The sequence below is a fragment of the Lemur catta genome, chromosome 2, assembly GCF_020740605.2.
Source record: "Lemur catta isolate mLemCat1 chromosome 2, mLemCat1.pri, whole genome shotgun sequence".
Lineage (NCBI taxonomy): Eukaryota > Metazoa > Chordata > Mammalia > Primates > Lemuridae > Lemur > Lemur catta.
Genome location: NC_059129.1, coordinates 15,574,972 through 15,588,689, shown reverse-complemented (window position 1 = coordinate 15,588,689; position 13,718 = coordinate 15,574,972). Strand labels below are relative to the sequence as shown.

At 43.7% G+C, this 13,718-nt stretch overlaps 1 protein-coding gene across 1 annotated transcript in view; it reads right to left on the bottom strand.

Annotated features, from left to right (window-relative positions):
* Positions 1-12,413, bottom strand: part of CACNG3 (calcium voltage-gated channel auxiliary subunit gamma 3) — an 83,820-nt gene extending 71,407 nt beyond the window's left edge. Inside the window, exon 1 of the mRNA XM_045542807.1 lies at positions 11,014-12,413. Coding sequence (XP_045398763.1) covers positions 11,014-11,224 — 211 coding nt within the window. The 5' untranslated portion in view covers positions 11,225-12,413. The remainder of the gene's footprint in view (positions 1-11,013) is intronic.
* Positions 12,414-13,718: the final 1,305 nt, after the last annotated feature.

The window sequence follows — 13,718 nt, the reverse complement described above, 5'->3', positions numbered from 1 at the left end:
AAGCGGGTACAAATGGTTCTGGTTACCTGGATCGCTTTTTTAATGCTTGAGTTATGGCTATAGGTGGGCCCCTCACCCAAATAGTGTTCATTGTACCTGTTGGGTAGGTTTTTGCCCCTCCAATCCTCCCCAGCAACAGATTTAATGTCTATCTAGGCCGGGTGTGGTGGCTCATGCCTGTAATCCTAGCACTCTGGGAGGCCGAGACGGGAGGATTGCTTGAGGTCAGGAGTTCGAGACCAGCTGAGCAAGAGCGAGACCCCATCTCTACTAAAAACAGAAAGAAATTATCTGGCCAACTAAAAATATATATAGAAAAAATTAGCTGGGCATGCCTGTAGTCCCAGCTGCTTGGGAGGCTGAGGCAGGAGGATCCCTTGAGCCCAAGAGTTTGAGGTTGCTGTGAGCTAGGCTGACGCCACAGCACTCTAGCCCAGGCAACAGAGTGAGACTCTTGTCTCAAAAAAAAAAAAAAAAAAAGATGTCTATCTATTGAGCATTTACTACACATCAGGCTTTGGCTCTAGGCTAGTGGTTCAGGGAAATGTGGTGGATAGAGTTTTTGGATGGCAGCAAGATATTTGATAACAGTTCTTACAACATGCAAGTTGAAATGTGGATAGATGGTAGCAGGCCTTGCCTGACCCAGTCTCATACCAGCTGCCCATTTTTGGAATGAGAAAGTCCAGTCAGGTTAAGCCCAAGGTCAGTAAGAACCAGGCCTGGGGGTGCATTTGTCTATTGTATGTCTGATGCCCTTCAAAGACGGTTTGGGCCCTCTAAGTGCTGCGTGAGAATCCAGCTATAGACCACCTATGTAGCAGAGTTCAAGTCAGAAACCAGGAGGTAGAGGTGGGTGGAATCTTTGACTCCTGCCTGATGCAGAGTTTAAAGCACAAAGCAGTCAAATAAATAACGTGCCCAAGTTTACTCCTCAAGAAGTGGAACAGCCATGAACTTGATGACATCCTCAAGTTTGCAAACACCCCAACTCCAATGTAGAAGATGTGAGACTCTCAAATAGTTTGCTCACCTGTGTCAAGTTAGACTCCTTGTTCTTCTCACTTCCAAATGATTAGTGTTACCTTTTTTTTTTTTTAAGAAAAATTTACATTTGATCTCCAGAGGTGATGTTTCTTCACAGCCTAGTGTTACGATGTCTAAATCTTATTGGCTTTACCATTTTTTTTGGTCTTGACCTTGCCTTCTGGATTTGGAATCAAAATTGGCAAAGGTTGGGTGAATTATTTTTCACAATATTTCCAGTTGTCGAGTGGTTCAGTGCTAGCAACTGACACCAAGCTCTCCTTGACATAGGAATGGGCAGGTTGGCAGAGACCTACCCACCAGGCCTGGGCCCTTAAATTAAGGCAGAGCAGTGTGGCGGGTGGGGTGAGGCTGTGGTTTATATCCCAGCTCTGCCACCACGTAGCAGCATGACCTTGTGCAAGCTACTTCACGTCTCTGAGCTTCAGTCTCTTTGCTGGTGGAACAGGACAACTAGCAGCAGAAAGGGCTATTCTGAAACTCAGTTGAGCCTGTTTATGCTAAGCATTTATTCAAGTGCCTGGCATATGGTTAATGAGAGACAGCAGAAAGTCTGGTTTAAATCCCAGCTTTGCTTTACTAACCATGTGCCTCTCTTGGTAAAATGGGGGTAATGGCAGTATCTATCTCCTGAAGAAGTCAGGAAGATTAAATAATATTTGTAAAGTGCTTCCTTAGAATAGTGCCTGGCATCTAACATGTGTCTGCTAAATAAATAAGTGCACGCTCAGGGACTGGCCCAGAAATGAATGCTCAATCTGCCATATAATCATAGCTTGGCACATTAAGGTTTAGCTATTAATTATTTTTACTAATTCCTTGGCACCTCTTTCTGGAGTTCTCATAGCCCATCTTCTCCTTCTACAGCCTCCTTGGAAGCAGCCCCCCAGGATTCATAACAGCATCTCACCTGCTGACCAATCCCAGCAAGAAGGGTGGACTTACCCCAGAAGTGGGCCCCTCATACAAACCCACAGGTAAGTCTCGTGCCTTGCAGAGCGCTCTCTTAGGCTGGAGAGCTTCTAGTAGTAGACATTGCTATTCACCTGCATCATTTGGAAGCAAGCCTCAATAGACAAAATTTTAGTTAAATTCCAAATTCTCCTTCTCTTTCATCTCTGCTTTTTCTCAGTTTTCACTGGCTCCTCTGTTCTTTGTCCATAATGGTTAGTGCCCCTCATGCTTATCATCTTCCCTCTTTGTATCCATTGGGTTTCCTCTGGCACCTCTTGTGTACTTTCCTGCCTTTGATTACCATCTATGTTAGGATGATCCCAAGTGTCATCGTAGATTTCACCTCTGTTCTAAGCTCCGTATTCATGATTTGTAACATTTTTGTGTATAAGACTCTTTCTATAAAAGTGCCCATTGACATATTTTTTTTCATGAAGTTTCATGAACATACTGAACCCCATCCATGGAACTATCTGGAAGAGTACCCCTATCTAGACAGCCAACACCAGCTGCCTGTTGTGGACCTTAATTTCTTCACTGTCATCCACCCAGGCACCGTGTCTTATTCAGTTTACTGTCACATTTTTCTATAGTGTTCCTTTCTTTTTATTGCCAGTGGAAACACTGGCTCCCAAAACTTGCTTCTTTTGCCAGCTCCAACAGATACTGTTTCCTGTGTACCTGGTCAGGGGCTACCTTTTCCTGGAGACCAGGAAAGGGGAGAGAGGGGAGGATCTCACAAAACCTCAACTTCTCTGTGTCTCAGGAAGAGGGCAAGGGCCACTGGGCAAAGAATTAGGTGAGAGTTCTCCGGAAAGAAAGAATACCCGACCATGTGAAGATTCTAGGATAAAGGCAAATGGTGCAAGAAAAAAGAAAAGCAATTCAATACTCTTGGGAAAACAAAGAGTCCTTCTAGAAATAAAACATTATTATAGATTCCTACGTGTCTCTACAGTGAGATATAGCAGGGGTTGGCAAACTGCTTTTTCTGGAATGGGCCAGATAGTAAATATTTTAGGCTTTGCAGGCTAAACAGCAAAAATTGATGATACTATATAGATACACAAATGACAAGAGAGAAAACAAGTTTCCATAAATTTTTCTCTGACAATATTTAGAATTATGGATGCTGAGATTTGGATTTTACATCATTTTTATATGTCATGAAATATTATTGGGTATTATTTAATTTCCAACCATTTAAAAACGTACAAAACATTTTTAGCCGTAGGCTGTATAGAAACAAGCAATGAGCTGAATTTGGCCTGGCCATAGTTTGCCAACCTTTGAGATATAGCCATGCATCACAGTGCATATACACCACGGAGTTCTCAACTTTTAGAATTGTTGAGACAAAGCATGATGGTGTTATTTATATTTATTGATGAGTCTCAACTTAGTGGGCCATAAACATGCCACAGTTTTATTTTGGCTTTCAACTGTGTTATATCAAATCCCTTAATTTCTTAATGATATTTTAGGCAGATTTCATAACTTCCCAGGCACTTTTAGTTGTTAAAACTTCAAATTGCCCTGTCTAAAATTTCAAATTGCATGTTGAATTCAAAGCTCGATCTCTGCTCCTTCCTCCTTTAAATTCTAGCACCTTCAGTGTGTTGTGGCAGGGGGCAGAAAGAAAGAAAAGGTCAACATGTCACTTCACGTAGCTGGGCAAGGCTGCAAACCTTTCTGGCTTGCTGCTACTGCTTCTCTGGCTAACGCCAATGCCCAGGGCCCTCTGTGGAGCAGGGATCTACATGGTGACTCTCTCGTGGCAGCACCTGCACTGGTTATTGGAGGGTGCTGTGGTACCTTCCCACTGCAATTTCCTTTCCTGATGTACAATATCTGACACTGATCTAGTCTTTTCCAGCCCACCTGGTTCCCTCCATTGGCAACTGATAGCTCCATGCTGCTCGGACTGCAGTTGGCGCATGCAGTACCCAGAAATATTTATTGAAGACCCCATCCCTTTGGATAGACTCAGTTCTGGACCAAGGGCATGGTTTGGTGAACAGAGCATGGTTTGATTTTGAGCCCCCTACTTGACCCCTAAGCCAGGCAGTGCTGTATAAGGCAACATCTTCACAAACATCATACAGCCCCAGCTAAGGTCTTCTTGGCTACAGGACTACTCTCTCAGGTGGGATACAGACACAATGGTTCAAGCTCAGCTGCCCACCACCGGATCCAGTCCACTCACAGGTCCTCACCACTGCAAACAGGCTACCCCGCTGCCATGCCTTCTCCCAGCTCTGCTGTCCCCTCCAACGCCCTTGCTGAGGTAGGCACACGAGCACATGAGCAGTCACGCTGCCTAAGCAAGTGTCCAATCCAGGAATGAGTTGCCAGTCTTTCTTTTACTGCAAACACCCTCAGTCTTTATGAATGATTCTTTTTGGAGCCACAGACAGCTCATCGGGGAACTAAAAATATTAGGAGGAAGGTGAGTACTGGTATACAAAAGCTAACTCATCGTTTGTCTTAGTGAATGGATATTGTCTAAAATGAATAAATCAAGGACTAACAGTCAACATATTATTTAGACATATCAAGGAACCACAAGAACTAAAACAGAAACAGTTTGAAAGGACTTGCTCCTTTGGTTTCCTCATTTGGCAGATAAGGAAACTAGTGCTCCAGTTTAAGCAACTTTAAAGATCTCACAGTCAGTAAATGGCAAGATCCAGATAAGATCCCAGGTCTTCTGACCCCCAAGTCCCTGTACCATATTCTCTGTGGTCCCTCATAAATAATTAAAGGCCCATTTGTTTCTACATTGAAAAAGTGTGTTCTGGAAGAGCCATGGGGACAAGGGAAACGAAAAAACAACGTTTGGGTTTTCTAGACTTCTCTTTAACCTCAGAAACATTGTTTTCATTGGGGGCACTTCCATATGTCAAAGTATGATTTTCAAATTATTAAAAACACAAATCTCCTAAAATACATAGTGAGCTCATGTCAGCTTTTATTCAACTCAACAATGAGGAAACAAGCAGAATGACAAAATTCATTCAAAAGAGAATGTTATATTGTTTTGGGGTGAAAAAATTTCAAATGAGATCACTAAGTTAGTATAAAACTGATTAATATTCTGGGGAGGGGGAATAAATCTATAATATTTGGGTTCATCTCCTTTAATGAACAGAAATCTTGTGTATCTCTACTGAACAAAAAATTTATGTGCATCATCCCCGTTTTCTGCAAGTAAATATCTAACTGTACAGTAAGTAGGCCTGATTCTGTAATAAAAGCTGAGTCCATCAAAGTTATGTTCCCCTGGAGAACCAGATGACCCCTGAGGTATGCTTGTTGCACTGTACTCTGTAAGAACATTAAAAGATCACAGTCATATTTTTACCTAATTTCTTATTTTATTTTTTCTTGATACACACTAGTCACCCACACGAATAACCCACACTGGTCACCCAACCTTGGAATGAAGGCCATTCGCCTTTACTCTAATCTGGAAGATAAAATTTCAAAGGATGAAACAAACGAAAGTATTTGTAAGAAATTTGCTCTCTAGGATGGGAGGAATCCTGGAATCAGAAGGCAGAAGGTTGGGTTTGAGGTAGGAAGAAGACAGTAGGTCCTTTCCACCAGTGATGATACAACTAGGAGTAATATTCAAAATACTTAACAACTCGTAGGGCATGAGACCAGCCAATCAGAATGGAGGGTTTTACATAGGGCTGGAGCAGGGTCTTCATAGCACCTGCTGGGCCAGCTCTTTCCACTTTACTTGATGGATCTCAGGGTAGTTTGAGAGGTCCCAGGAAAGGCTAGTGTACGTGCAGTGGGGAGTTGATGAGGGACTTGGGCCAGGTGTTGTTTATCAACAGATAGGGGCATATTTTAACATTTGAACAACCAGTATGGCTATGTGGACACGTTCTGGCTGAATGTTAGTCATGAGCATACTTCCGACCTCTACCACCTGTCTAATACTGACTCAACCCACAGTCACGGTCGCTCACTCCCATGCTGCCTTAAGACTCCAGCCCACTTCTCTCTTCCATCTGTCTCTTGGACTTTAGGGGCAAGGAGGAAGAATACAGGAAAAGGAACAGGGAGAAGATCAGGAGTAGGGAAGAGAGTGAGAGAGCTCCAGCTCATTCTGAACTCACATCTAAGGGAGGGTGCAGCATTAAATCTAGGACTAGAGGCACAAAAAGTGACGACTTGGTACTGTTTCTGAGTTTTAGGGATGTAGCAGTGCCCCAACAGACAAGAATCCCTGTCCTTACAGTGTTTATATTCTACTGGGGGAGATAGGAGATGTGAAAAGTATGAGTTAACATACGTGAAAGCACATAGCACAGGGCTTGGCACATAGAAAATGCTCAGTAAATGCTGTGTCTTCCTCTCACCTCCATCCTCAACCACATCTTTGCAGCTTCCCTGAAGGCTTGTGAACACATAAATAAAGCTGGAACCCCATCTGGCTGAAAAAGTCAACCATCTGGAGATTTGAAAATATGGGGGAACTTCTAATGACTGGCTAATTTTTCTTCACTTTTTCAGCCAGATGTTTGGTGTCATCCAGGCCCATCTGTAGCAGAAATAGCAGTTTGTTGAACCTCTTTTCCATAATTTTAAGTTCTCTGCCCTAAAATCCTAAGTGGGTGTTCTTTTCTTAGTAGGCAATTTTTTTAACGAATTGAAAACATAATTATTGACTAATAAAGAGTAATTCAGGATTCAAATTTAAAAATATCAGAAGTGTGGATTAAAAGGGCCATTTAGATAATTTCTAGGGCTCAAAACTGGCAGCCCATGGGCCAAATTCAGCTACAAGGTAAATTTGGCTTGGGTAGTATCATGTTCTTAAAAAAGTTGAATTTGTTTCCCACATTTTAAAAATCAGGAGACTTTACATTTGACTTCCTATACTTGGAGTACTGGGCCACATTTCCCCAGGGTAAAAATCAACTCCAGCCAAGTAGTAGTTGTCCTTTAGATGGGACTTGTGCTCTCCAGTTTGCCATAGTCCACACCACTCCCTATTGCCTCCACACTGCAACCAAGTTTCGGTTACCATATATCTTCTCAAATGTATTATCACACACCCCCCTCCATAGAATTGAGTTAAGAGGACTGTAAAATGCTTGTTTCACACTTTGCATCACCTTCCTAGTCCACATGGACATTTGGATTTGTCACTCCTTAATCTTATCTGAAGTTTTCATTTTAGAATTGGGTAAACTGAGGTTCAAAGGAGAAAAATATCATGCACAATTCACATAGCTGTTAGTGACAGGAATGTGATTAGCACCCAGGATTCCTCACTACTAGGCCAGCGGTCTTTCCACTATCTAAATACGTTGCTTTAAGAGGTTTTCTTAATGAGAGAGAGTCACATATTGAACACGTTCTCATTCAAATTCACACACTACCATTGAAAACATACAACAGGTTGGGCCACTACTTTGTGAATGCCTTGCATATTTTCCAGACAATGAGCCAGGCATTTCTTTTGGTTTCTTATTGTGGGTGTCTCTACATAGGTTGATTGTTTCTTCATTCAAAGCGTGTCCTTTGCTGCCTCTGAGTTTGAGCCTGGCTGGTGGCTCCTGCGCCCCTGCCGATGCTACACAGGCACGCTGAGTGTTCGGAGATCTGGGACCTTGGAATGGAAAAACCCCATGTTTCTGGGCATTCTCAAAGCTAATGTTTGCACCAGTAGCAAACTATCCACCAAAACATGAATTAATGTTCTCTAGCAAATGCTCTGAGAAGCAATATGACTTAGGTTAAGTATTGCCTGCTTAGGTGTGTGACCTTGGGCAAATCATATAAACTCTCCAGGCCTCAGTTTCCTCATCTGTAAAATGAGAGTAATAATAGCACCTACATCACTGAGTTCCTTTGAAGGTGAAAGAATTAATCTTTCAAAATTCTTGGAATGATGCAAGCATATAGTAAATTCTAAATATAAATGACATTCTGAAAACTGGAAACATCGTTCTCTTACTTGAGTCACATGATCCTCCTTAAAATATATAGTCATCCCTAGGCCCAGTGTAAATACTCAGTACATGTTGGCTTTAACATCAGAATTGCTTGGGGCACTTTTAGAAAATGCAGATTTCAGACCTATGGAAGCAGGGGATCTAGTTGTGGAACCCCATAATCTTTTTTTTTTTTTAAGTTCTTCCTGTGATTCTGATGACTAGCCAAATTTGAAAACAATTGATGTAGTTTTCTTATACTTGAATATCTTTGGTGTTGGAGGACCCATCACTTCCTAAAGCTTCCCATTCCACATTGGACAGTTATTTACATTAAGGTAATACCTGTTTCCCTCTAGCTCCTGCTTCTACCTTCTTAAGGCCACACAGAACATTTCAAATCTCTCTTCCATATGACAGCCCTTCAGATATTTGCAGACAGCTGTCATGTCTCTCCTGAACCTTCTCACAAAATAGCTACATTGTCTCAGGGCTTTTTAAAACAGTATGGAAGAACTGACTGTTCTAATTTGATCTCTAAGAAAATTGAGCTACAAGACCCCCCCATTATACTTTGACATGTAACGGACTAGAAAATGAAGATGTTGAGGCTCTGGAACATATACGAGGTACTGAATGGGAGGTGGTTGTACGTCTCCATTCTGAGCAAGGATGGAAATGTCTAAGATAGATGCTACCAACTGCATGTGTCTTTCCATGCAGAAATCAGAGGCTCCTACAAATTCCTTGAACACTTGATATACTCAGTAGGTTAAGAAAAACCTTGGCTTCAAATTCTAGCCAGGCCCATCTAGGTCTTGTTTATATGGGTGTACACATAGCAAAAAAACTTATCATGATTCATTACAGTTTGTGCATCTTATGTAATTTAATACCCCCCCCCCAAAAAAAAGTAAGAAAAATTAGCCAGGCCAGATTGTATGGAGACTACATTCACCTGCCCAAGGACACATCTTCAATTCATCCAATTCCTTCTCAATTCAATTTCTCTCTTCTCCCACTAAGCCTACAGAATGCCTGGGTGGGGTTTCAACTCCTGGTACAAACTGTAGGTGTAGGAGATAATATTGGAGAAAAGAGAAACCATCAGTTGAGAAATTCTGAGCGAGGGTTCAGGAATTTTAGATCCTATTTCTGCTCTGATAGATTTATTTTTTCATAGATCATAATGGGAAAAGCCAAACTTGGTGTTTAATTGTGCATTCCCAGGTTTAGTTTCCAGAGGCTGAAGAATTGGAAATGACTAAAGCACAGTACACATATGTGCCATTTTTGGCTTGGAGGAGCCTCAGATTTTTTATGCCATCTCTAGAACTATGTAGGTATTGCAACATCCACCAAATCATATTTACAAAAGATAATTCAGTTCCTTATTGTCAATATAGGAAAGGGAAATATGAAATTTCCCTAAGGTAAATGACTTCACCACGCTCAATCACAAATGATTACAAATATTAGACTTTTCCCAATGTTTAGGAAAGAATTATTCTAGAATTTCTGTCCATTCACTGGATACGGTATATGCTTTGGATAGTGCTAATTCAAGACAGCCTAATCCAAAACAATCATTTCCCAAATTAATAAACTGAGAGTTGGAGAGGGTAAATGTCTTAGCCAAGGTCACACAGATAGTTTGCAGCATTACCCAGGTCTTCTGACTTCATATGATCCTTGTTGCATTTAAAGTACCCCTTTCCCACCTGGGCTTCCCACCAGTTGCAAATTTGTGTTAGAAACAAAATCAATTGTCGTAGCGCCACAGTCAGGAGAGCAGTTGTTCACAGTGTCAGGACATGGGAAGAAGGCCAGGGGATGATGCAATATTACACTAGCAAGTGATGTCATAGCATGATTTCCTAAGTGATTTACATAAATGCAAGTTCTCAAGAAGCCCTGACAAATGCCAGCCAGTGGGAATGCAGGTGTGGAGAACCAATGGCAAACAGGGGAGGGGAGCATATAGGAAACCCAGATTTCCTTGCCTGTCCCTGTGACAAGCTTCACAGATTCCTCAGAAGCCTAAGAAAACTCTCTACTGCCCCTCTAATCCGATGACTTCCCTCAGGCATATAGGCTACAAAGAGCTTTGATTTTCCTCTTTGTCTTTCTGTTTACTTCCAATGACACCCAAGAATTGCCCAATAATGCTGAGAGTGACTTCTGGTGAGGTGAAAGCAAGTTTAATAATGAGATAGGCTACCCAAAGTCTTGGTATTCTAAAATGTTCTGTCTTATTCACTATAATTTAGAACTAATGCTCTAATTTTTAGAATTAGAAGTGATGAGCCACAATTCTTGGAGAATCGATCTTATGTAAATGTCATGAAAATATATTTGTTGGGTTTGGGAATGATTCAGGAATGAAGACAGGTGGATACCAAATACCAAGACTTCAGGTTTGTTTTGATCCAAAATAGTGAGGCATGTATTAATAAGGAAGTTTTCTTAAACTGTGTGCATGGAGGTGCAGGTGGGAATGGGGGTTTACATATGTTACCCTAGTACTGGTTGGCAATGGAAGTTCATGACAATATCTAGTTAGAGCAAACTCAGAAGAAACTGGTAAGACTGTGTTGAGAAATAAGAAAATAGCTCAGAATGTGCCAGGCCAGAGCAGGGTTTCTTTCTCCCTCACTCCCTTCCTCCTGTCTACCCTTCTTCCTTTCCTTCCTCTCCTCAACCCCCCAGAATGCAATTTAAGCAGAGTTAAAGACCCTATCTCAAGCCAAAGATCCAAGCAGTTCACAACATGCCTAAGGATTTTGGATCTGAAGACTTTTCTCAACTGCAGACGCTGCCTAGAGTGGCACAAAATCTCATCTCATGAAGCTTATACAAAAAACAATCACCGCGACCCAACCCCTTTATCCCACACAGTGTCAGTCTTGCTGGGAACAGAGTCAGGACACCTGCACATTCTCAGCAAAAATTTGAACTATTCTTCTTTCCTCATCACCGCCTCCATCTCCCCAAACACCCACCAGAATATCAGAAACTGGATTATTCGGAGCCATTGAGAGGAATTTGCAAATACCTTCTAGGCAGCAGGTCCTCCACAGCCCCGAATGGGTCATTACTTCTTCATTCTTCCTGCTGGTTTCATTATCACTTGTAGATTTAGTCCTGCACACACCTCTGGAATATAACCAGTAGTCCGTGCCCACTGCAATGGTCATTAAACTAAAAGCTGCGAAGGCTCCCACAGTGGTGATCAACATCTGGATACCTCTGTCACACATCCTCATAATTCTTCATGGTACTCTGGACGGCTGGGGGTTGGAGGGGGCGATTCAGTGCCAGAGGGGAAAATCACTCTGCAGCTGGGTAACCTAGGACAAGCTCTTCCAAAAATTCAGGTCTCCTTTTGTCAGCATCCACGGGGACTTTGGGAAAGCTGGGATTTCCTGTCTGGAGCTCTCTCCAGTTCCCCGGGTCGCCTATGGCCCTCGGAAGGGTGCAGGCTCCAGGAGGTTGGTCCACATCACTGCTGCCTTCGGAGGGTCCCTGGGTTCCTTTCATTCCTCAGGAGCTTGGTGAGGACGAGAGTCCGCGCAGGGCATGGCTCCGGAGCCTGGAGCCGCCGGCTCGGTTTGAGATGCGCCTGGCTCCTCACAGCCCCGGGAGACTCAAGGCAAAGAAATCCGGAGAGGTCTGTGTGTGCGTGTGAGTGTGTGTGCGTGCGTGCGTGTGTGTGCGTGTGTGTGCGAGCGCGTGTGCTGGGGGTGAGGGCGGATAGCAAAAAATAGCACTGCTGGGAGGCGAGTCGCCGGGAAGAGTGCTCGCTGCTTCCCCAGCCTCCCGGGAAAGCGCTCCGCCTGCTCCCGACACCCCCGCGCAGACTGGAGAAAAGACAGTCCTGCGGGCGGGGGCCGGGCGGTTTCGCTGGGGGGCACAGGTCCGCGGTGCCGGAGGGACAGCTCCCCGGCTGTCGCCCCGCCGCGGCCGTCCTACCGCCCCTGCCTTAAGGTCCCTGGTGCTGAAGGGACAGCTCCCTCCTGCGGCTGCACCCCCGCCTTCCTAGCAGCCGGGCTAGATAGAGACCCGGGGTGCTCAAGGGTCTCTCCTCCACCCCACCCTATCCCCGTCCCTTCCCACGTCAGCCAGCCTGCGCGGCTCTGCCCGTGCAAGCCCACTGTCCTCGCAAAGTTTCGGCTCCCTGGCGCTGCAGCACGACCCTGCTGCTCCGCTCCGGGAAGGGTTAAGGAAAGGGGACAGGGGCAAGAAGCCCGCGGCGCGCCCCGGCGCGCTCTCTGCACCCACCCCGCGCGGCATTCTTCAATGTCCCCTTCCTTCCACGAGCCGGGCAAGTTTGCCTTTTGCTGCTGGCGCCGCTGGAGCCCACTGGGGAGAGAGAAGACCCGAGAGACCGAGTCTTCTTAAAGGCACCAGCGGCTCCGGCGACGGCTCTATGGCTCACTTAGGCGGGCAAAAAGTGGTGTCACAGGCACATCTGTGCATAGTCTGTCTCAATTTGGCTCCCCAGAAAACAAACCAATATGTCTACCCTCCTTTCTCTGGAGCTCTGGTTTACACCGGAGACAACCTGCTCAGATCAGACCCGGAACTGTTCATATACATATGATCATGTATTCCTAAAAGACGGGAGGAGCTAAATGTATATAGACTGTGCCATGCATATATCAGGGACTCTGGGCGAAGAAGTGTGAGATTTTAGCCTCTGAATACCTCTCTTCTATATTTTAACACCTCTACATTTGAATGGGCGATGGATTCAAGGTGGAAGAGTCACTGAAAATATCAGATTATTTTCGAAGATCCCTAGGATGTTCATTTGTTAACATTCTTGTCTAAGTCAGACCAGAAGGCAGAGGAAGTTAGGTCTGCTTTCCTTGTTAGTCGAAAGTGCAAATGACATTGCACACCTGAAACCTCTCTTCCTTGGAAATGGCCAGTGTTGCAAAAGACCAACATTTAACCAGCTTTTTGTTTCTATGTATTTTAGCATATACGTGGGTACACACTGAGTTGACTAAGGACAGCCCACAAAATTGCCTTTATTATTTTTTTTCTTGTAGCATAATGGGACTGATACCCAGAGGTTGAGTGTTTGGAATTGAGGCTGCTTGGGTTGTTTCTGCAGTCCCTGAGGTATGTCCACAAACAACTGTCACGTTTGAATGCTATTTAGCTGAACAGAAATATGATGGGAGGGAGCCACAGATACACATACTCCCCTGCTGCCATCTCTGGCTGTCTGAGAGTTTCTATTCTAATGACCGACTAGTAGCAATGTATTGAAGAGTTCTCAAATGCAGCTCACAACTTCTTGGTGACTTTGCTACTTTTATTTTGGTGTTGAGGTTATTTGAAGACTTTGTTCTTGTTGTTAGATATACTTGCATATGCATGTGTAGGCCTGAATATATAGTTACGGTGTAGTTGTGTTTGAATGTTTACCTGTGATATGGTCAATTTAGTTATGAATTCTGAATGCCTGTGAATTTGTTGTAGAAGTAAAGCAGGTATGCAAATATATGTTTGTATGTGCATACAGTGTTATGGGTCATGCGAATGTGTTTACTGCAAATGCATAGGTGTGCATGTGTGGGTGTGCATGCATGTGTGTAGGTGGAGTACAGGTTTGAATACACAGATGTGTATCTGTGACATGGAGGTGAAGTTGATCTTTCCTGGGAGCGGTTATTAAATTAGTGAAAATTTCCTTCCTCATTCTCAGAAATTCAAATAATATGAAATAATAATAATTAGGACAGTCAA